Consider the following 24,899-nt stretch of genomic DNA (forward strand, 5'->3'; position numbering starts at 1 on the left):
ACATGCAAATGCATGCCACGTTAAAATCTGGGCAGTAGTTTGCTACTCGGCGCAAAATGTCAATTTTCCTGTCAGTACCTGAGTGGTGATTGGCTCAGGCACTTGACAGAAAAGGCTGAGATTTTAAACCAAAAAATGAGCATGCTGCAGCAATAACTCCCTAACTTGTGGCCCAACAAACATCCCCCAACCCAACACCTTTTCCTGCCCCCCACCCCAAACATAAGTACATAAGTATTGCCATACTGGGAAAGAGCAAAGGTCCATCAAGCCCAGCATCCTGTTTCCAACAGTGGCAATCCAGGTCACAAATACCTGGCAAGATCCCAAAAAAGTACAAAACATTTTACACTGCTTATCCCGGAAATAGTGGATTTTCCCCAAGTACATTTAATAACGGTCTATGGACTTTTCCTTTAGGAAGCCGTCCAATCCTTCTTAAAACTCCGCTAAGCTAATCACCTTTACTACATTCTCTGGCAACGAATTCCAGAGTTTAATTACACGTTCAGAAAGAAAATGTTTCCCTGATTTGTTTTAAATTTACTACATTGTAGCTTCATCACATGCCCCCTAGTCCTAGTATTTTTGGAAAGCGTAAACAGACGCTTCACATCTACCCGTTCAACTACACTCATTATTTTATAGAACTCTATCATATCTCCCCTCAGCCGCCTTTTCTCCAAGCTGAAGAGCCCTAGTTGCTTTAGCCTTTCCTCATAGGGAAGTCGTCCCATCCCCTTTATCATTTTCGTCGCCCTTCTTTGCACCTTTTCTAATTCCACTATATCTTTTTTGAGATACAGTGACCAGAATTGAACACAATATTCGAGGTGTGGTCGCACCATGGAGCGATACAAAGGCATTATAACATCCTCATTTTTGTTTTCCATTCCTTTCCTAATAATACCTAACATTCTATTTGATTTCTTAGCCGCAGCAGCACACTGAGCAAAATGTTTCAACGTATCATCGATGAGAGCACCTAGATCCCTTTCTTGGTCCGTGACTCCTAACATGGAACCTTGCATGACATAACTATAATTCGGGTTCCTCTTTCCCACATGCATCACTTTGCACTTGCTCACATTAAACGTCATCTGCCATTTAGACGCCCAGTCTCCCAGTCTCGTAAGGTTCTCTTCTAATTTTTCACAATCCTCCCACGATTTAACGACTTTGAATAACTTTGTGTCATCAGCAAATTTAATTACCTCACTAGTTACTCCCATCTCTAGGTCATTTATAAATATGTTAAAAAGCAGCGGTCCCATCACAGAGCCCTGGGGAACCCCACTAACTACCCTTCTCCATTGAGAATAATGACCATTTAACCCTACTCTCTGTTTTCTATCTTTTAACCAGTTTTTAATCCACAAAAGAACACTACCTCCTATCTCATGACTCTCCAATATCCCTTGTAACCAGCGGCACACACTCTAGGCCCACATATCCAACCTCCCCCCATCCCCAAATCTTAGAAAAAATGTACTGGTAGTCCAGTAGCCACCCAGCCCTCTTCCTCTCTCCCCTGCCCAGGCGCAAAATGCTTTGGAGGCCAAGTGTCCTCCACAGATACCCTCCTCCTCTTCCCCCAATCACAAATTGCCATGTGGTCTAGTGGAAGCCCACCCCCCCAGATCCCATACATTGTGGGAGGCAGTGGCGATACCCACTCTTCTGACTTTGGGTGCTTTCATCTTAAAAATGAAACTCCCTTATATGATAGGCCTCGCCCAGTCCATCCCAAGATGCACCACCTGGGGCAGAGTGAGGTGGGGCGCTGCTATTTTGAAAATAAAGGCACCCAAAGGCAGGAGAGAGTGGGCATTGCTCCTGCCTCCTATGAGCTATGGAGGTTGAGCTTCCAGTAGACCTTTCGGGGCAATTTGTGACTGGGGAGAGATGAAGGGAGGGGGGCCAGGGGGTCACTGGACCACCGGGGCATTCTTTTTAAGGTTTGGGGGAGGGACAGAGGGAGGAAGGAGTTCGGCTGGATCAGATCTGGGCTAATGCTATAAACTAAGGTTCAGGTTGGGAGGCCATTAGACCACCAGGCAATTTGTTTTTAGGGGAAGGAGTCCAGGGCAAGGTATTCAGGTTGGAGAGAGAGAAGGCAGTGTCATTAGACACCACTCCTCTCAACCAACCCTTCTAACGCTGCCCCAGACCCAGCAAAACTTTTTTTAAGCATGACTGTGGGGTGGATAATGACTGCATTAACATGCATTTACAGTGGGGGAAATAAGTATTTGATCCCTTGCTGATTTTGTAAGTTTGCCCACTGACAAAGACATGAGCAGCCCATAATTGAAGGGTAGGTTATTGGTAACAGTGAGAGATAGCACATCACAAATTAAATCCGGAAAATCACATTGTGGAAAGTATATGAATTTATTTGCATTCTGCAGAGGGAAATAAGTATTTGATCCCCCACCAACCAGTAAGAGATCTGGCCCCTACAGACCAGGTAGATGCTCCAAATCAACTCGTTACCTGCATGACAGACAGCTGTTGGCAATGGTCACCTGTATGAAAGACACCTGTCCACAGACTCAGTGAATCAGTCAGACTCTAACCTCTACAAAATGGCCAAGAGCAAGGAGCTGTCTAAGGATGTCAGGGACAAGATCATACACCTGCACAAGGCTGGAATGGGCTACAAAACCATCAGTAAGACGCTGGGCGAGAAGGAGACAACTGTTGGTGCCATAGTAAGAAAATGGAAGAAGTACAAAATGACTGTCAATCGACAAAGATCTGGGGCTCCACGCAAATCTCACCTCGTGGGGTATCCTTGATCATGAGGAAGGTTAGAAATCAGCCTACAACTACAAGGGGGAACTTGTCAATGATCTCAAGGCAGCTGGGACCACTGTCACCACGAAAACCATTGGTAACACATTACGACATAACGGATTGCAATCCTGCAGTGCCCGCAAGGTCCCCCTGCTCCGGAAGGCACATGTGACGGCCCGTCTGAAGTTTGCCAGTGAACACCTGGATGATGCCGAGAGTGATTGGGAGAAGGTGCTGTGGTCAGATGAGACAAAAATTGAGCTCTTTGGCATGAACTCAACTCGCCGTGTTTGGAGGAAGAGAAATGCTGCCTATGACCCAAAGAACACCGTCCCCACTGTCAAGCATGGAGGTGGAAATGTTATGTTTTGGGGGTGTTTCTCTGCTAAGGGCACAGGACTACTTCACCGCATCAATGGGAGAATGGATGGGGCCATGTACCGTACAATTCTGAGTGACAACCTCCTTCCCTCCGCCAGGGCCTTAAAATGGGTCGTGGCTGGGTCTTCCAGCACGACAATGACCCAAAACATACAGCCAAGGCAACAAAGGAGTGGCTCAGGAAGAAGCACATTAGGGTCATGGAGTGGCCTAGCCAGTCACCAGACCTTAATCCCATTGAAAACTTATGGAGGGAGCTGAAGCTGCGAGTTGCCAAGCGACAGCCCAGAACTCTTAATGATTTAGAGATGATCTGCAAAGAGGAGTGGACCAAAATTCCTCCTGACATGTATGCAAACCTCATCATCAACTACAGAAGACGTCTGACCGCTGTGCTTGCCAACAAGGGTTTTGCCACCAAGTATTAGGTCTTGTTTGCCAGAGGGATTAAATACTTATTTCCCTCTGCAGAATGCAAATAAATTCATATACTTTCCACAATGTGATTTTCCGGATTTAATTTGTGATGTGCTATCTCTCACTGTTACCAATAACCTACCCTTCAATTATGGGCTGCTCATGTCTTTGTCAGTGGGCAAACTTACAAAATCAGCAAGGGATCAAATACTTATTTCCCCCACTGTAAATGCCTGTGCTGAAACCATTAGAAACTTCATTGCACACTAACGTGCGTGCAAACCCGGTGTTAACAACATGTTAATGCTGGCAGTAGTTTTGAGTATCAGCCCCTTAGTCGTCAAAAAGTGAATGAGAGAACAGAAGCAGGACCTAGCAACACTTCAGTCCAGGTTGAAACTAGCAGGTATTAGCCAGGTTGGTACAGCTGACTACATATTAGCGCATCTACAGGATCTGCCTAGTAATTTATATAGAACTATTAATAATTTACAAATTAGGGAGTTAGCCAGGTCTGTCTGTCAGGCCACACACAACATGTAATAACGAACTAAAATTAGATGCAGCATAAGATTTACATCATGATTGCTATATTGTTTAAATAGGACATATGATATGGTGATGATGATAACCAGCTGTTAATTCTGTAACTACTTATGGTAAATAAAGTTACATCTCACAGCAGTTCAGCTGGTTGGAGGTAACATGCAACTGTCCAAAACAATGTTTTCTCAAATAGCATGTGTGTGGTGCTGAAGTTCTCTCTTATTTGGCAGCCTGACTCTTCATGGCAGTACTCACAGCTACACATAGAGGAGTTGGCAGCTCCATTTTAGAGAATGGAACTGCGAGGGCAGGAGCAACCATGGATCACTCCTGCTCTCACTGGACACCAGGGACCCCATAGTAAGTGCTTTCAGTGCTGGAAGGGGTGAGGGTGTAGGAAGCTTTACTACTTTTTCAGAAGGAATAAACAGTGCAGGGTTCAGAGGGTGCTACTATTTTTCAGAAATGACTGAGTTGGGGTCAGGGGTGGAGTGATCATTGGGACAATAGGGCAGCACTCTAGGGTGCAAAGCAGTAGGGGGTCCACTCTCCTTTAGTAGGAGGCCCATGACCCTTAATGCCCAGATCACTGTCAGTCTGCTCCTAGGTAGGCTATATTTCTTTTTAAATTGACCATCCCCTTTCACTTCATCCCCAAGAGAATCAGCTTGAACATGTGTTTCCCGGTGAAAGTTAACATTTTAGACTTGTTGTTCCCTAACATGAATATTTCAGCTTGAAAAGTTCAACGTGAGCTGCATAATCTTCTCTGTCTTTTGTTAATTCATGTAGAGTACTGGGTTTTACCCTAGATACACAACTTACCATGAAAAATCAAGTTGATAACTTGTGTAAAAGGGTGTTTTCAAAACTGCGACAGTTAAGAGCAATAACATCTTCATTTCATTCATTACAATTTAGGATGTAGGTTCAGGCTGTGGTTTTGTGTCAGTTGGACTATTGTAGCTCTTTAAGTATTGGGATTAATCAGCAGCTTATAAAAAAGACTTCAACTGCTTCAGAATTGCGCCGTGAGGATGATTGTTGGCTGCAAGAGATATGAGCATGTTAACCTTTGCTTAGAAACCTTCACTGGCTTCCTATTGTTGCTAGAGTTGATTTTAAGCTGGTCTGCCTTACTCATAAGATTTTCCACTGTGTTAGTCCATTGGACCATACTGTTTTGGTTCAATATCCATCATTAAGTCGACTTATTCAAAGACAGTATTCTTTAAACCTAGTCCTTTCTTCAGTAAACAAGATCCAATTTAAATATTTCTTTGACAGCTCCTTCAGCTATTTATTTATTACATTTGTATCCCACATTTTCCCACCTATTTGCAGGCTCAGTGTGGCTTTGGAATTCTATTCTAGTTCAATTACGAGGAATTTCAGATTATTATTTGTTTAGAAAGTCACTGAAAACTTTTCTATTAAAGAAGTATGTGCACTCATTATTGTAACCCACTTTGATTCTTGAGGTGTATAAGCGGGATAGAAATGCCAGAATAGAATTATTCATTTTCCATAATAATCGGCTGCTTTTCATGTATTTATTTATTGCATTTGTATCCCACATTTTCCCACCTTTTTGCAGGCTCAATGTGGCTTGCATGAGGTACTCATTAATTTTTACATGTGTTGACACCTATTTCTTTTATGCATTAAGTTGTGCTTTGGCAAATAACACACATTATCACCTATTAATATGTGTTATTGGCTTAAAGCAACTTAGTCAATAGGGCTCTGTAACTGCAACAATGCAAATTGAAATGTCTCGCCAGAGATCACAAGTAGAAATAGTAGGATTTAAAACTTTGCTTCCTTGTTTTTCATCCCACCGCTCTACTTACTATGCCAGGGTTGGATTAATGCTATATTAGACCCTAGGTAAACATATTTGTGGGGTCCCTACCACGCCCTTCTCCCTCAAGATCTTTATTCATGGTCTCCCCCTCCCCCACATTTAAACTCTCCAGAAAGGAAAAGTGCAGAGCCTAGTCGAGGGTATGAAGATAGTAATAGTTTATTATTGATCATGGGGAATAAGCAAACACGTGATTCAAATGGAGTGATTAATGGTCAGACCCAGAGAGCTGCCAAGTTATCCATTTCCAGATTTTAAGTCAGTCCCAGATTTCTGACTATTCTATTGGTACATTATGAGGGGAATAATCGAACGTCGCCGGCGAAATAGGTCGCCGGCGATCTATTTTGGCGACAGCGCAACAGCTGGCCGGAACCGTATTTTCAAAAAAGATGGCCGGCCATCTTTTTTTCGATAATACGGTGTGGCCCGGCAAAATGCCTTGGATTTCGCCGGGTTTGAGATCGCCACGTTTGTTTTTCCGCGATAATGGAAAAAACTGCCGGCGATCTCAAACCCGGGGAAATCCAAGGCATTTGGCCGTGGGAGGAGCCAGCATTTGTAGTGTAATGGTCCCCCTCACATGTCAGGACACCAACCGGGCACCCTAGGGGGCACTTCAAACATCTTTTATAAACAACCAAATTAGCTTCCAGGTGCATAGCACCCTTCCCTTGTGTGCTGAGTCCCCCAAATCCCCCCAAAACCCACTGCCCACAAGTGTGCACCATTACCCTAGCCCTAAGGGCTGAAGGGGGGCACCTACATGTGGGTACAGTGGGTTTTGGGGGGTTTGGGAGGGCTCAACATTACCCACCACAAGTGGAACAGGTAGGGGGGGGGATGGGCCTGGCTCTGCCTTTCTGCAGTCCACTGCAACCAACAACAACTGTTCCAGGGACCTGCATACTGCTTTCAGGGTGCTGGGTATGACATTTGAGGCTGGCATACAGGCTGGCAAAAAAGGTTTGTATTTTAATAATTTTAGTGTGGGAGGGGGTTGGTGACCACTGGGGGAGTAAGGGGAGGTCATCCCCCATTCCCTCCGGTGGTCATCTGGTCAGTTGGGGCACCTTTTTGAGGCTTGGTCGTGAAAATAAAAGGACCAAGTAAACCCGGCGAAATACTGCTTATCACCGGGTTTTATTTTTCCATTATCCGCAAAAGCCGGCCATCTGGTAGCCACGCCCAAGCCTGCCCATGTCCCGCCTTCAGATCGCCGCCAACACGCCCCTTTGAACTTTCGCCGGCGAGGCGAAGGGAAAGTGGTGAAGGTATCACAAATGTAGCTTTCCATTATACGCTTTTCGCCGCTTTTGCAAAATCGCCGGCCGTATCCTGATTTGTGGCGGGAAATAGCTGGCGATTACTTTCGATTATAAGCTGGTATGGGACCTGAAGTGCCCAGTTCAATGGATAGAATCAGGGACTAGCACACTGAACTGGGATGTAAGTTCAGCAACCAGAGTGGCCAAAAAATCTTCCTCCAGGAATGGAGTGACTTGGCAGCTCTGCAGTAATGGGTAGTTAGGCAAGTCATTTTCCACTTCCATTGCTTCTAGTACAAATCAGAGATGCCAAGGGTAGACTGCCCCAAAGAGTGAAATTTATGGGCATCTGAGGTATAAAGTTACAAAGTTAACATATGAAAAAGCTTTACAAATGGAAGAAATAAAATAATATATTTAGCTAGATTGTGAAAGGATATAGGTGGAATAGAGGCAATATTATGAGAGGTGGGATAAATTCTCCATGATGAAAATTCCCCTTCACTTAGTATGCTTACAGGTACATTTGTACCAGTGGACTTCTCCATTCCAGTTCAAATTTTCAAAAGGATGCTCTGTTTATATAAGACTGATCCACCAAAGACACAGAAATATACACCTATGAATGCACTTTGTGACACTTCACTCACATACACATGCAAACGCATTCACTCCCCTCCCTTCCAATTCAGGCACACATGCACATATACATAAACATGGTCACTTGTCAGACAGACACATACACATACTAACGGTACTGTGACACTTCTACTATTTATGTGCTCAGCCAAGCCAAGCCAAGCCAAGCCAAGCCAAACCAGCTCTTCACACCATCATGTAAAGTTCATTCATTTGCTGCCAGTTCTTTTTTTCTCAGCCTGTAATAGCCCCAACTCAACATTTTATCTCAATCTACATACAATTCTACTGCTTCTCAACCTTTTGCTCAGTGTGCTGGGACAGCTGAGAAAGCAAGTAGAATGTTAGGTATTATTAAGAAAGGGATGGAAAACAAAATTGATGATGTTATTTCGTAAGCTCTGGAATTCGTTGCCAGAGAATGTAGTAAAAGCAGTTAGCTTAGAAGGTTTAAAAATGGTTTGGATGGCTTCCTAAAGAAGAAGTCCATAGACCATTATTAAAATGGGGGAAATCCCCTGCCTATTTTTAGAATAAGCAGCATAAAAATGTATTTACTGTTTTGGGATCTTGCTAGGAACCTCTTCTATCCCATTTACTCCTTGTTCATTTGTCCTATCACACACCCACTTTGTTGATTCTGTAGCTATTGATTGTATTCTCTTGTTACTATGTAAGCCGCATTGAGCCTGTGATGAGCGGGAAAGCGCGGGGTACAAATGTAATAAATACTTGTGACCTGGATTGACCACTGTTGGAAACAGAATGCTGGGCTTGATAGACCTTTGGTCTGTCCCAGTACGGCAATTCTTATGTACTTTCTGCACTAGATTCGCAATAAAGTTTCCCTCTACTGCGAATCTTTGAGCATCACCCCCCTGGGTTGTCACCACTCTTTTGTTAGTCTTCATCATAAAGTATAGGTCTGATACCCGTCAAAAGAGAAGAATCATTTCATATGTTTTTTATTATATAAAACATGTTAAGAGTCAAAACCCTTGCATAACTCAGGTGACTCATGTAAATTACCTCCTCCTCTATACTCATTATCAGTGGTCATTCTCTATCCACAGACATTTGTGTTCAATCTGACCTACTGCACACCTGTGTCCCCATAACAGAGTAACATTTAGGTCTTCAAAAGATGCACATGACGCCGGATCTACAGTTTCAGACCTTGTCATACAGCATAGGGGAGAAGAGTAGAGGCAGATTTAAAGATGTAAACACGTAAAGGGCAATTCTTATTACGGGGTGCATAGTAGGAGCACATTCTAAAAAGAAAAGTAGGAATCCGCACCCAATTTTGGGTGTGAGGATTTACACCAACTGAAACCTGGTGTAAATCCTTGCGCCTACATAAGGTGTGGATCTGATGTATTCTATAATACTGCCTGCAAATTCTAGGAACACCCCTGACCAGTCTATGCCCCTCCCACTCCCTCTTTTTGGATCCACGCGTAAAAAGTTTATGCATTCATCTTTATAGAAAAGCGACTACAAAAGTACAGTGGGGGAAATAAGTATTTGATCCCTTGCTGATTTTGTAAGTTTGCCCACTGACAAAGACATGAGCAGCCCATAATTGAAGGGTAGGTTATTGGTAACAGTGAGAGATAGCACATCACAAATTAAATCCGGAAAATCACATTGTGGAAAGTATATGAATTTATTTGCATTCTGCAGAGGGAAATAAGTATTTAATCCCTCTGGCAAACAAGACCTAATACTTGGTGGCAAAACCCTTGTTGGCAAGCACAGCGGTCAGACGTCTTCTGTAGTTGATGATGAGGTTTGCACACATGTCAGGAGGAATTTTGGTCCACTCCTCTTTGCAGATCATCTCTAAATCATTAAGAGTTCTGGGCTGTCGCTTGGCAACTCGCAGCTTCAGCTCCCTCCATAAGTTTTCAATGGGATTAAGGTCTGGTGACTGGCTAGGCCACTCCATGACCCTAATGTGCTTCTTCCTGAGCCACTCCTTTGTTGCCTTGGCTGTATGTTTTGGGTCATTGTCGTGCTGGAAGACCCAGCCACGACCCATTTTTAAGGCCCTGGTGGAGGGAAGGAGGTTGTCACTCAGAATTGTACGGTACATGGCCCCATCCATTCTCCCATTGATGCGGTGAAGTAGTCCTGTGCCCTTAGCAGAGAAACACCCCCAAAACATAACATTTCCACCTCCATTCTTGACAGTGGGGACGGTGTTCTTTGGGTCATAGGCAGCATTTCTCTTCCTCCAAACACGGCGAGTTGAGTTGATGCCAAAGAGCTCAATTTTTGTCTCATCTGACCACAGCACCTTCTCCCAATCACTCTCGGCATCATCCAGGTGTTTACTGGCAAACTTCAGACGGGCCGTCACATGTGCCTTCCGGAGCAGGGGGACCTTGCGGGCACTGCAGGATTGCAATCCGTTATGTCGTAATGTGTTACCAATGGTTTTCGTGGTGACAGTGGTCCCAGCTGCCTTGAGATCATTGACAAGTTCCCCCCTTGTAGTTGTAGGCTGATTTCTAACCTTCCTCATGATCAAGGATACCCCACGAGGTGAGATTTTGCGTGGAGCCCCAGATCTTTGTCGATTGACAGTCATTTTGTACTTCTTCCATTTTCTTACTATGGCACCAACAGCTGTCTCCTTCTCGCCCAGCGTCTTACTGATGGTTTTGTAGCCCATTCCAGCCTTGTGCAGGTGTATGATCTTGTCCCTGACATCCTTAGACAGCTCCTTGCTCTTGGCCATTTTGTAGAGGTTAGAGTCTGACTGATTCACTGAGTCTGTGGACAGGTGTCTTTCATACAGGTGACCATTGCCGACAGCTGTCTGTCATGCAGGTAACGAGTTGATTTGGAGCATCTACCTGGTCTGTAGGGGCCAGATCTCTTACTGGTTGGTGGGGGATCAAATACTTATTTCCCTCTGCAGAATGCAAATAAATTCATATACTTTCCACAATGTGATTTTCCGGATTTAATTTGTGATGTGCTATCTCTCACTGTTACCAATAACCTACCCTTCAATTATGGGCTGCTCATGTCTTTGTCAGTGGGCAAACTTACAAAATCAGCAAGGGATCAAATACTTATTTCCCCCACTGTACATGCATAAATTCAAATTGTCACCAATTAGTGCCAGTAATTGTTAGTGCCCAATTATTATTGGTAGTAATTGGCTAGTTATTCAGAAAAATTGTAAGAGAAATTTTGAATGCCATATAAAGGAGTTTGGGGATAATATACATTATTCTGTATGTCATGTGTGTAAGTTTGAGCCCCACCTAAGCTCCTCCCTTGAGTACGTCCCCTTGCAAACATATGCTACCTAAGGGGTCCTTTTACAAACATGTGCTAGCATTTTTGTTGATTGGCACGCACTAAACACTAGAGATGCCCATAGGAATATATGACGCTCAGCTTCATATACACCTTATTTGATTATACCTTTTTAATTTATATAACATTGGCTTGATATTTTGTGACCCCTTAATTAGATCATCAGATCCGCGCATCTACCTCTGGCATGGCTAGAATGAGCCAAGCATGTCTCGGAGGCAGTGACGTAATCCTCATCGATCTATTAATCATATTTTTCAATTTTTAAAATTTTTCATAACTTTATAGCTTTATAGCTTAAATATTCAGCTTATATATAGCTTGTACTTAGCTTTTTAATCTTTTGCTGTACTGCAAGTGGCGGAGACATAATAAAGCCGACATGGTTCCATGTTTTGCGACAAATGCTGTTTCAAGGTTGTCTCCTATAACTTCTTGGCGGATCTTCCAAAAAGATCCCAAAAAGGTCCCAAGCTATCAAGCCAATGTTATATAAATTAAAAAGGTATAATCAAATAAGGATGGGCATCTCTAGCATTTAGCGCACACTAAAAACACTAGCACGTCTTTATAAAAGGATCCCTAAGTAAGTATTTACAGAATAGTGCTTAGGCAGAATTTTGGCATTTGAGTTCATATATGCACACATACATGTATAACTGTCATTATTCGATGTGTGTAATGGCACATATATGGTAGCACCTACTGTATGTCATAGAAATGCCTCCATACAATATACCTTGGAGGTAAGGAGTGAAATTGGAGATTATGAGACATTCACATATACCCCAAGAAGCCGAACTCTTTCAATACAAAAGAAACTCTGGAACAAAAGCTGATGGAATGAGTGAGAAAGGGGGGTAGGTTCACGAACAATCCAAGGAAATATTTCTTTACAGAAAGGATGGTGAACACATGGCATAGAGATGGTGGAGACAAATGCTATAATTTAAGAAAGCATGAAACAAGCACACACGAGTTTCTGCAAGAAATGTAGAGATTGTAAAACTGAGCATATGGTGTGAATGAACAGATTGGAGCGGCCTTATGATCTTTATTTGTCAATATGTTCTATTTATGTGGATGAGTGATGGTGTGGTAATAGAGAAGATAAGTGGCAAAGTAAGGGAATGGAAACATGGGTGAGAGAGAATAAATTAAGCAGAGGATTGGGTGAGAGATCTGAAAGAGTGATCAGAAAAAGGTGGCAATGAAGAAATGAATGATGAAAACAGGAAGACTGGGAAATGAAGGAGCAAGACATAGCTTTATGGCAGCAGTAAGTGATGGCACTAAGATAGAAATAATTTACAAGGGGATTGGAGTTTCAACATCAGAAGATTTGGAAATGGCTAGTGGCCTACTTGCAAAGATAAATACACAACAATTGTGCATACCTGTAAATGACCTGGAAAAAAATTAGAAGTAACATTGGTTTTAAAGTGCCACAGGAAATTAGGAAGCCAAATCTTCAGGCAATAGCCAAACTAGTAGAGATGAATTTAGAACAAACAGACATAAGTATTTTGCTGGCTTTAGATCAAGGGTAGATAATTACAAAAATTTTTGTGTGTATGAACAGAAGAATAGGGGTGCTAAGCATGAACTAGAGAATCATATTCAGCTGCTCTCTACCCAAGGTGGTAAGATACCAAAAAGGAAGATGAAAACAACTGCCTTGGATAAGGAGTGACATCTCAAAAGTTAGAATGATCTATGGCTGGGATATATCCTTTGCATGCGTGTGCATGAATATGTGAACAGACTTGACAAGACAATTGCTCTTTTACTGTAGCCATCTTCTATGCTGCAATAAATGATCCAGAATGGACAAGAGATTTTAAACTTGGCAGTGCTAGAATGATGCATCCTGATTGCTCATTATATAGGATTTTCCACAGCAATTCATATGTTCTGCTGTGATCTGAAGCACTTTAAAATGTTTTCATGCTCTACAGTTTCATCATACTGCTGTTATGATTCCAAAAAACTGTCTTTCCCCATATACCTTGCTTGATTTAAGCAATTTCACTTCTTCCCAATTACTGAATCTCCAGATGTCTGAAGGTAATGCTACTTGCTGATCGTGGTATAAAGCCCATGTGATATCTGAAGACTAAGAAAAGCTTTAGTTAATTCTTCTTTGCTTTTATTATAATAGTGCTGTTATTTGTCAGGGAACAAATCATTTGGTTATTTGGCTTAATCATTAAAATCAGTCAAACAATTGTTCTCTGCTGATCATTTTATCTTTTTTTTTTTTTTTTAACTGCCAAGAGTACAGAGGATTGTCAATTTTCTATTAACTAACTCTAATTGGTTATCTGAAAATTAAACCTTGCAAGCTGACTCAGATGTTAAACCTACTGATATGGAAAACAGGGATGCTAGTTACATTTATATTAGACATCCTGAGTCCTGCTAATGCAGACAAGCATGCATGCTCATTTTCACTAAAATGAGCATGCACGTGATGTGAGGGGACGAGCAGGGCAGGCAATGTGGCAGAGATCCGGAGACCAGCGCTGGACAAACACTTCAGCTGGCGAGGGTTGGGGACCCCTACTATCCAAACCAGGGGCCCCAGAGACAATTGTTTTTTTTTGGGGGGGGGCATGCCCCCTAGCCCCCCATAGCTACACCACTGGTATGCAGTGATAGAACTGTAAAATTGTTTGACGCTTTTTCCCCTCAATATGTCATCAATATACCAGTAGGGGTTTAATTTGATATGTATTTAAAAATGTCTCCTCTAGTTCTGCCATGAAAAGGTTTGCATATTGTGGTGCTATCCTGGTGCCCATAGCAGTGCCCATGATTTGTAGATAAATGTCATTATTAAAATGGAAATAGTTGTGTTAGAATTTATTTGACTAATTTTGTAATAGTTTCCGGAGTGTACTGGTGGTCCAGGTTAGATATTTTTACGAATTTATCACATGCAGCTATGCCATCTGTGTGGGAAATGCTGCTGCATAGAGATTCTTCATCTGTTGTGGTAGCTGCTTGATGTTTTCCAATTTGTTCAGAAAGTCTGTGGTGTCTTGTAAGAAGGGATCTTTTACTAAGGTGTGCTAGCGTTTTTAGCTTGTGCTAAAAATCAGCTTGCGCTAAGGGGGGATTCTATATATGATGCCTAAAAAGGTCACGCAGAAAACTATGCCTACTAAGCGTATTCTATAAGCGGTGTCTAGATTTAGGCACAGTATATAGAATACGCTTAGTTGATATATCAGTACCTCAAACTAGGCATATCCATTTACACCAACAAAAACATGGCATAAATCCCAGCACATAGATTTAGGCACAGAGGACCCTATTCTATAACTATGTGCGCAAAGAATGCACATGAAACACCCATAACCACACCCCTTTTTCTCTGCGCACGTTAGAATTTAAGCGCAGTGTGTTACAGAATATGCTTAGCGAGTTGTGCACATAAATTTTAATTTTTTTCCCAATTAGTGCTCATTATTGCTTTGTAAGTGCTGTTAGCAAACACTAATTAACTTGTTAAGCCAATTAAGTTACACGCATTGTTATAGAATCCACCTGGATTTTGGCGCAAATCTCTGAGCGAGCTATATAGAATCCGGGGGTAAACGATGAGACACCCATAGAAATATAATGCATGTTTCAAATGTTTAGCGCCAGCTGATTTTTAGTATGAGCTAAAAACGCTAGCACACCTTAGTAAAAGAGCCACTAAGAGTTTAAGAATCCCTTCTATAAGTCCAGATATTTCCTCTGTGAGTGTGCCAATGCCAGATACGATAGGTCTGACAGGGTTTTCAGATTTATGAATCTTAGGTAGCATTTGCCCACAGAAGGGTGATATGTCATTTTCAAAGCACTTAGCCTCCCAAAGTTCCATAGAAACCTATGGAACTTAGCCTCCCAAAGTGCTTTGAAAATATGCCTCTTAGTTTCTTTATCTGTGGTTGTACTTGCTTTGGAAGTGCTTTGATAACATTTTTCAACTGTTTTGTATAATCATACGTGGGTTCCTCAGTCAGTTTCCCATAGTATGTATTGACCAAGAGCTGTCTGTGTCCCTCTTGTATGCATTTTTTTGTATGTCCATAATCAATACAGAGCCTCCTTTGTCTGCAAGTTTGATGACAATATTTTGATTATTTTGTAGGCTTTTTACGGCAGCTCGTTCTAGAGAAGAAGAAGGGTTATCTTTGAAAGCTAATCAAAAAATGTATTGTTAGCCCAATAAGAAAGGTTATCATCCTACTTCCTTTTCTTTGTTTTGTTTTATTTCTATTACCTTAACAAGTGGACTAACATGGCTACCCTACCATTTTACCCATGATAGAAGATACAGCATAGAGCAGTATGACGAAGCAAATGAGCAAACTTACAGAAAAAGAAACAAAACTGAACATCCACTTTTACTTTCTATCTGCAAAAAGGAAAACGTCATTCCCTAAGAACTCAAATTCAAAAATCCTGACTATGCCGAAAAACTCTGCAAATGCACTAGTCAGAAACTGAGCAATGAACTTGTATATCAACTCTACAAAAAGAAGAAATGGTAAAAACCCAGAGAGAAGAAATCATGAAGACCATGCAGGAACTAAATCCCTACATTATAGGCCAATTGGACAGGAACTGCAAGAAATCCAAGCAAAAAATAAAATAATACACTGCTATTAAAAGGAAACAAAAAATTGGCTTCTCTCCTATAGAATCCCAAAAAGAACAGCATGTCATCTCACCTGCAACACCTGATGGAGCAGACCTAAACAACTTGGATACATTTTACAATCCATCTGAGACATATGAAAATCAGAATCCAAACAAACCAGGAGATCATGAAAGTGAACAGATCCCCTGCAGGCAAATTCCAACTGAGGACACTGATGGAACTGCAAATCAAGTGGGGATAATGAACCTCTCTAAGTACCAATTATTTCTGTACTTTCTAAAGGACTGTCATTTTGTCCTTCCAACAAACTCAATTAAATTCAATTATACTCAGATCTAGAAGAATTTTTTTGGAAACTTCAATTTGAAAGTACATTTCCACAACCGACTCCCAACAGACTGGAATACAATTTTAAACAAAATACATATATTTAACACCACATGATGAACAAAAGAATAAACTGGACAACTACATAGGAGGTTTCAGATATAGGGTGAAAGCACAATACTCCAGTGAACAAAAAAAATTTTTGTACAATCTCTCTCTACAATGAGTTCCCTGGAAAACCTACAACATAACCAAAATATTGTCATCAAACCTGCAGACGAAGGAGGTTCTTTAGTGATTAAGGACACACAAAAATACATACAGCTCTCAGTGAGTACATACTACCCTTTTTACATAAGAATATAAGAGTATTCATACTGGGTCAGACCAATGGTCCATCTAGCCCAGTATCCTGTTTTCCAAACAGTGGCCAAGCCAGGTCACAAGAACCTGGCAGAAACCCAAATCGTGGCAACACTCCATATTACAAATCCCAGGGCAAGCAGTTGCTTCCCATGTCTGCCTCAATAGCAGACCATAGACTTTTCCTCTAGGAATTTGTCCAAACTTTTTTTTAAACCCTAATATGCTAACCAATGTTAACACAACCTCCGGCTAAGAGTTCGATGAGTGAAAAAATATTTCCTCCTATTTGTTTTAAAAGTATTTCCATGTAATTTCCTCGAGTGTCCCCTAGTCTTTGTACTTTTGGAACGAGTAAAAAATCAATTTACTTCTACTCGTTCTACACCACTTGGGATTTTGTAGACCTCAATCATATCTCCCCTCATCCGTCTCTTTTCCAAGCTGAAGAGCCCTAACCTCCTTAGCCTTTCCTCATATGAGAGGAGTTCCATCCCCTTTATCATTTTGGTCGCTCTTCTTTGAACCTTTTCTAATTCGGCTATATATTTTTTGAGATACGGCAACCAGAACTGAACGCAATACTCAAGGTGCGGACACACCATGGAGTGATACAAAGGCATTATAGTGCTTTCGGTCTTATTGACCATCCCTTTCCTATTAATTCCTATCATCCTGTTTGCATCACCTTGCATTTGTCCACATTAAATTTCATCTGCCATTTGGATGCCCAGTCTTCCAATTTCATAAGGTCTTCCTGCAATATTTCGTAGTCCACACATGTTTTAACAACCTTGAATAGTTTTGTATCGTCTGTAAATATGATCACCTCACTCGTCATTCCAATTTCCATATAATTTATAAATATGTTAAATAGTACCGGTCCCAGTACAGATCCCTGTGGCACTCCACTGTTCACCCTCCTGCACTGAGAGAAATGACCATTTAACCCTACCCTCTGTTTTCTGTCCAATAACCAATTCCTAATCCACACCAGAATGTTGCTTCCTATCCCAGGACTCTTTAATTTTCTCAGGAGTCTCTCATGAGGAACTTGATCAAAAGCTTACTGAAAATCTAGATACACGACATCAACCGGCTCACCTTTATCCACGTTTATTCACATCTTCAAAAAAAAAAATGAAGGAAATTGGTGAGGCAAGACTTCCCTTGGCTGAACCCATGCTGTCTCTGTCCCATTAAACCATGTTTGTGTACATGTTCTGTATTTTTAATCTTTAAAATAGTTTCCACTATTTTGCCTGGCACCGATGTCAGGCTTACCGGTCTATAATTTCCTGGATCACCCCTAGAACCCCTAGCATCAAGGGTGGGACCCACTGAAGCTGAGCATAAGTACAAGGCTGTGAAAGATCCTGTACTGCCTTTTATTTTCACTTCTGCAGTGGCAGTGGCTGGAAGTGAAAAAAACGGGAAGTAAATGAAGGGACAATGATAAATGGGTAGAGTGAGAGAAGTGAGGAAGAGATACTAGATAGATAGGAGAGGGAATGATGGACAAGAGAGAAGGGGAAAGGCAGAGGGATTGTGAATGTTAAGTGGAAAAGACATGGGGTGGCTGGACATAAAAGGAGAGAAGAGGAGAGGACAGGAGGAGAGAGGGAAAATGCTGGACATTAATGGAGGGGGAGGGAAAGAAGGGAAGAGAGGGGCAATGTTGCACATGAATGGAAGGGAGGTGGTGTGGAAGAGAAGAGATGGAGCAACTAGATAGACTTGAGAAAGAGGCAGAAAAATAGAAGAAACCTGAATGTGAAACATCAGTGACAAAGATGGATGAAAATGAAGACGACAGATGGAGAAAAAAATAAATGACAAATTGACAGGAGGCCCTGGAAACAGAGTTAAAGGTCAGACAGAGGAAAGCAGAACCAGAGACTGGGACTAACAGAAGCAGAAAAATAAAATTACCAGACAAAAAAAGTAGAACAAATTATTTTATTTTCTATTTTGTGAATGGAATATGCTCTTGAACCTGGTTAATTTCCTTGCCAAAGTTGCAGGTTTAAACACATCTCCCTGGTAATTAGTCTTTTTTTGGAGTGGCAGCATTACTTATGTCCCCTTTGCTCCTTCACTGATTCTTTCCCCTTGTCCATCTCCCACCAGGTCCCCCAGATCTCACCCTCTTACTGGAGCACTGGACCAGTGGCTGCTAGACATCCAAAGAGGGGCTAAAGTCAATCTGGCATGGCCAGTCACTACTGCCAGGCTCCGCATGCTGATTGCAGTCCCAAGAATTTCCACAAAAGTGCCAATTGCATTCCCCTGAGCCTCCGTATCCTCCAGGCTCTGAGAGCCGATTGCCCTGTCAGGAGCATCTGCTAGGGCTCCAAGTGCTGATTGCACTCCCAGGAACCGTTTTGCCAGTGGGCCTTGTGCACCATCTGTGCCCTCAATGGCCTTTTCCCTGTGCCCCAAAGTAGAGAATGACATGGGGATAAAATTTGTTCCCATCCCCATAGGGTCTGTCTCCGTCCTCATCCCGTCCCTGCAGGTTCTGTCCCCTATCCCCGCCCTGTGGACTCTGTTTTCATCTGCAGAAGCCTCAAATACTTATGATTTTATATTTAAATCTTTTTATTACAGTATAAAAAGGAACAATATACTGTGCAACTTTTGTGTATAAATTACAAATAGAAAACAATAATAACAATGAGCAGCTATAATAAACCCTCCCACCACCACCCCACTCTACTCTTCCAATACCAACAATAGCTGACCCCAAGGAATCCTAATCCACCCTGTTAAAATGTCGAGGGATACAAAATACAACCTGTTCTGTATGCCCTAGAGGGGAGAAATAACCCCTGTGAAGCACTGTTATGATTTTTTAATCTGTGGATGAAAAAGAAGTCATCAACAATCTCAGGATTCAGTCTAGCTCTCCTGTCTTCCACAGTCCTTCGTGCAATAGAAGATGTCTTCTTAGTGCTGGTAGCAGGATATACAGGATCCCTCATGCAAATTTTGCTAGCTATGGCCAGCATGTTTGCTTGTTTTTCCAAAAAATAAAAATATTATCTGAATCAATCAAACATAAATATAGAAAGTGACATGGGGACAAAGTTTGTCCCTGTCCTCACGGGCTCTGTCCCCATGGGATCTGTCCCCGTCCCCATCCCTGCGTCATCCTCTACCCCAAAGGCCTTCTGCCTCACCCTGAGTGTGCTCCCAAGGGCCTCCCTGCCCTAAACCTGCTCTATTTTTGTTTTTTTTTTTGGGAGAAGCCTCCAGGGTCTGTTCCCAGCCAGATTCACAGCTCAGCTTAGTTCTTTTGTGAGTCTAGCTCTCTCTGATTCCAGCTCATTAGAGCCTGTGACCTGCAGTTGCAGGTTTTCCCTAACAGAGGGGAATCTCCCCTCTTAGCAAAGAGACCAGAATTCCTGTATCACTGAGTGAATAATGGCTCTGAAACCCTGGGAGATTATGGCTAGATTACTCCAATTATATTCTGGTGAGGAGTTTCCCCTGATGCCATAACCAGCTTCAGTTACCTTTACTTAATGTGTGTGCATCATTAACCCCAACTTTATTTATCAACTTAAATGGATAATCTACCCCAAACTGTGTAAATGTTGATTGTCTGCCTTTTCTGCCAGTGAGCAATTTACATATCCAACCCACCTTGCTGTTCACCACCTCCTTTAGGTCAGTGATGTGTTACAATTTTCAAATGGTTACATTTCACTCACAGGCTACTGTCAAACAAAATATATAACATTACTGCAACAATTTTTGCTGAGTATATCCAGCATTAGTAACACAGTATACAGCTCTATTCTATGCTCTGCTTTGGTAACAGGGGGTGTGGTTATTATAAGGGTGTAGCTACAATGGGGGTAGAGCCTTGGATAGTTGCTCCCTAAGGTCAGCTCTGTATGAGTACCAACACCTTCTTTCCTAGAATAAAAACACTGCCTATATGTATTATAGGAGGAAGCTCTCTTTTGTATGATGCAAATACTGTGGTGAGCATTAGCAGTAAATTTGAGAGACTGAGATCATACTCAACACACCCTGGGCTTAAGAGTAAGGATTTTTTTTTTTTGGTGCTACTGTTATAATATACCCACAACTAACCCATTTGGATACATTGATTCCCTCCCCTAAGAAAATATATCAGCAATAAGGTCTTACTTCGAAAGTCCTGGATTGTAAAATTTGGGTTTATGGAAGTGTCCAATGCCATTCTAAAGGAGAAATTCTGGCCAGCAGGTGACAAGTCTTTATCCACAGCACTGAAGACCTGTATTATCTGAAAGCAGAAATAAATAGTGTTTAAGCTCTGTTCAGTTTTTGTAAAATATTGTAATTATCTTGAGAAAGCTGGTCTTAAAAATTTTTTCTAATCAAATGAAGACAAACAAGGTTTTATTGGGATGTGTGAAAATGATACAAAAAGTACTGATACATAATTCAACAAGTTTAAGAAGCTTTATTGCTAATGTACTTTAATGTTAACACAAGTGTTAATGTGCATTAGGTATGTGTTGATATGCATTATTAACATAGTAACATATAGTAACATAGTAGATGACGGCAGAAAAAGACCCGCACGGTCCATCCAGTCTGCCCAACAAAATAAACTCATACGTGCTACTTTTTGTGTATACCTCACCTTGATTTGTATCTCTCATTTTTAGGGCACAGACCATAGAAGTCTGCCGAGCATGAGCCCCGCCTCCCAACCAGCAGCCCCGCCTCCCACCACCGGTTCCACTGGTGAATTACTACACATTATTGTGCAATAATGTGTACTAATTCACTTTAACAAATTAGTCCATGTTAATGTGTATTAATAGGCAATCATGTTTACAAGTTGTTTTGTGGGATGCACAAAGCAGCTCATTAATATTAAAATAGGTTAGTGTACATTGCATAAAGTAATGAAATTTGTATTATCTCACTGGCTAATACTAAAACAAACTGCAGTTTAGGATGAACATGCTTGCTAAGATGTCTACTACCCTCTTCCCCAGATGTACACCTATAACTATCCAAACCTGATCTCCCCCCTCCCCATCTCCCAAGTGAAAAAGAAGAACCATCCATGGCCTTCTACTCCCCCCAAATCCAAACGAAGATCAAGGCTCCTTCAATTAATGCTCCCAACCTAAGTCAAAATAAAGGCTTCTGCCGAGTCAGTGGTACTCTCCAACTCGATACTAATATTATTTGGGAGTGTTGATCTCTAACATTACTTGGACAACTGTGGATGGAAGGCTTAGGATTGCCACATTTACAATTATTTGTCAGGTGGTCTGAGATGGCTCCATCTCTTGCTTCAGTAATGAACAGTATGGAATTAATTTTCTTAATAGAAACATAGAGAATGATGTCAGTCTGCCCATCCATAATAACATTTAGAGTAGCCATACTGGGTCAGACCAATGGTCCATCTAGCCAAGTATCCTGTTTTCCAAACAGTGGATAAGCCAGGTCACAAATACCTGGTAGAAACCCAAATTGTGGCAGCACTCCATACTACAAATCCCAGGGCAAGCAGTTGCTTCCCATGTCTGTCTCAATAGCAGAGTATGGACTTTTCCTCCAGGAATTTGTCCAAACCTTTTTTAAACCCAGATATACTAACCGCTGTTACCACATCCTGTGGCAAAAGGTTCCAGAGCTTAGTTATTCATTGAGTGAAAAAATAGTTCCACCTATTTGTTTTAAAAGTATTTCCATGTAACTTCCTTGAGTGTCCCCTAGTCTTTGTACTTTTGGAACGAGTAAAAAATTGATTTACTTGTACTCATTTTACACCACTCGGGATTTTGTAAACCTCAACCATATCTCCCCTCATCCGTCTCTTTTCCAACCTAAAGAGCCCTAACCTCTTTAGCCTTTCCTCATACGAGAGGAGCTCCATTCCCTTTATTATTTTGGTTGCTCTTCTTTGAACCTTTTCTAATTCTGCTACATCTTTTTTGAGATACAGCAACCAGAACTGAACATAATACTCAAGGTGCGGACACACCATGGAGCGATATAAAGGCATTATAGCATTTTCAGTCTTATTCATCATCCCTTTCCTAATAGTTCCTAGCATCCTGTTTGCTTTTTTGGCCACTGCCTCACACTGAGCAGAAGATTTCAGCTTATTATCTATGACGACACCCAGATCTTTTTCTTGAGTGCTGACCCCCAAGGTGGAGTCCTAGCATCAGGTAAGTATGATTTGGATTATTCTTTCCAATGTGCATCACCTTGCATTTGTCCACATTAAATTTCATCTGACATTTGGATGTCCAGTCTTCCAATTTCCTAAGGTCTTCCTGCAATATTTCACAGTCCGCACGTGTTTCAACAACCTTGAATAGTTTTGTATCATCTGCAAATTTAATAACCTCACTTTTTCTGATTTCCATATCATTTATAAATATGTTAAATAGTACCGGTCCCGGTAGAGATCCCTGTGGCACTCCACTGTTCACCCTCCACCATTAACAGAAATGACCATTTAACCCTACCCTCTGTTTTCTGTCCAATAACCAATTCCTAACCCACACCAGAACCTTGCCTCCTATCTCATGACTCTTTAGTTTTCTCAGGAGTCTCCCATGAGGAACTTTATCAAAAGCTTTCTACATATATAGTAACATAGTAGATGACGGCAGAAAAAGACCTGCATAGTCCATCCAGTCTGCCCAAGAAGATAAATTCATATGTGCTACTTTTTTATTTGTACTGTCCTCTTCAGTGCACAGACCGTATAAGTCTGGCCAGCCCTATCCCCGCCTCCCAACCACCAGCCCCGGCACAGACCGTATAAGTCTGCCCAGCACTAGTCCCGCCTCCCAACCACCAGCCCCAGCACAGACCATATATGTCTACCTAGCACTAGCCCCGCCTCCCAACCACCAGCTCTGCCACCCATTCTAGGCTAAGCTCCTGAGGATCCCTTCCTTCTGCACAGGATTCCTTTATGTTTATCCCACGCATGTTTGAATTCCGTTACCGTTTTCATCTCCATGACCTCCCGCGGGAGGTCATTCCAAGCATCCACCACCCTCTCCGTGAAAAAATACTTCCTGACATTCTTCTTGAGTCTGCCTCCCTTCAATCTCATTTCATGCCCTCTCGTTCTACCGCCTTCCCATCTCCGGAAAAGGTTTGTTTGCGGATTAATACCTTTCAAATATTTGAACGTCTGTATCATATCACCCCTGTTCCTCCTTTCCTCCAGGGTATACATGTTCAGGTCCGCAAGTCTCTCCTCATACGTCTTGTAACGCAAATCCCATACCATCCTCGTAGCTTTTCTTTGCACAGCTTCAATTCTTTTTACATCCTTAGCAAGATACGGCCTCCAAAACTGAACACAATACTCCAGGTGGGGCCTCACCAACGACTTGTACAGGGGCATCAACACCTCTTTTCTTCTGCTGGTCACACCTCTCTCTATACAGCCTAGTAACCTTCTAGCTACGGCCACCACCTTGTCACACTGTTTCATCGCCTTCAGATCCTCAGATACTATCACCCCAAGATCCCTCTCCCCATCTGTACCTAGCAGACTCTCACCGCCTAACACATACGCCTCTCTTGGATTTCTACTCCCTAAGTGCATCACTTTGCATTTCTTCACATTGAATTTTAATTGCCAAACCTTAGACCATTCTTCTAGCTTTTTCAGATCCTTTTTCATGTTTTCTACTCCCTCCGGGGTGTCCACTGTGTTACAAATCTTAGTATCATCCGCAAATAGGCAAACTTTACCTTCTAACCCTTCGGCAATGTCACTCACAAATATATTAAACAGAATCGGCCCCAGCACCGATCCCTGAGGCACTCCACTACTCACCTTTCCCTCCTCTGAGCGAACTCCATTCACCACCACCCTCTGGCGCCTGTCCGTCAACCAGTTCCTAATCCAGTTCACCACTTTGGGTCCTATCTTCAGCCCATCCAGTTTATTTAAGAGCCTCCTGTGGGGAACCGTTTCAAAAGCCTTGCTGAAATCTAAGTAGATTACGTCTATAGCACGTCCACGGTTCAATTCTCCGGTCACCCAATCAGAGAATTCAATGAGATTCGTTTGGCACGATTTCCCTTTGGTAAAACCATGTTGTCTCGGATCTTGCAACTCATTTTCTTCCAGGAAATTCACTATCCTTTCCTTCAGCATCGCTTCCATTACTTTTTCAATAATCGAAGTGAGGCTTACCGGCCTGTAGTTTCCAGCTTCTTCCCTATCACCACTTTTGTGAAGAGGGACCACCTCCGCCGTTCTCCAATCCCTGAAAATCTAGATACACTACATCAACCGGCT

General features: G+C 42.1%; 1 protein-coding gene across 1 annotated transcript in view; it reads right to left on the reverse strand.

The window, feature by feature from the left end:
• The window catches only part of LOC115472887 (cadherin-12-like), a 195,481-nt gene that overhangs the window by 50,808 nt on the left and 119,774 nt on the right, over positions 1-24,899 (reverse strand). Inside the window, exon 7 of the mRNA XM_030207377.1 lies at positions 20,762-20,879. Coding sequence (XP_030063237.1) covers positions 20,762-20,879 — 118 coding nt within the window. The remainder of the gene's footprint in view (positions 1-20,761; positions 20,880-24,899) is intronic.

Source organism: Microcaecilia unicolor, chromosome 1 (genome assembly GCF_901765095.1).
Source record: "Microcaecilia unicolor chromosome 1, aMicUni1.1, whole genome shotgun sequence".
Taxonomy (NCBI): domain Eukaryota; kingdom Metazoa; phylum Chordata; class Amphibia; order Gymnophiona; family Siphonopidae; genus Microcaecilia; species Microcaecilia unicolor.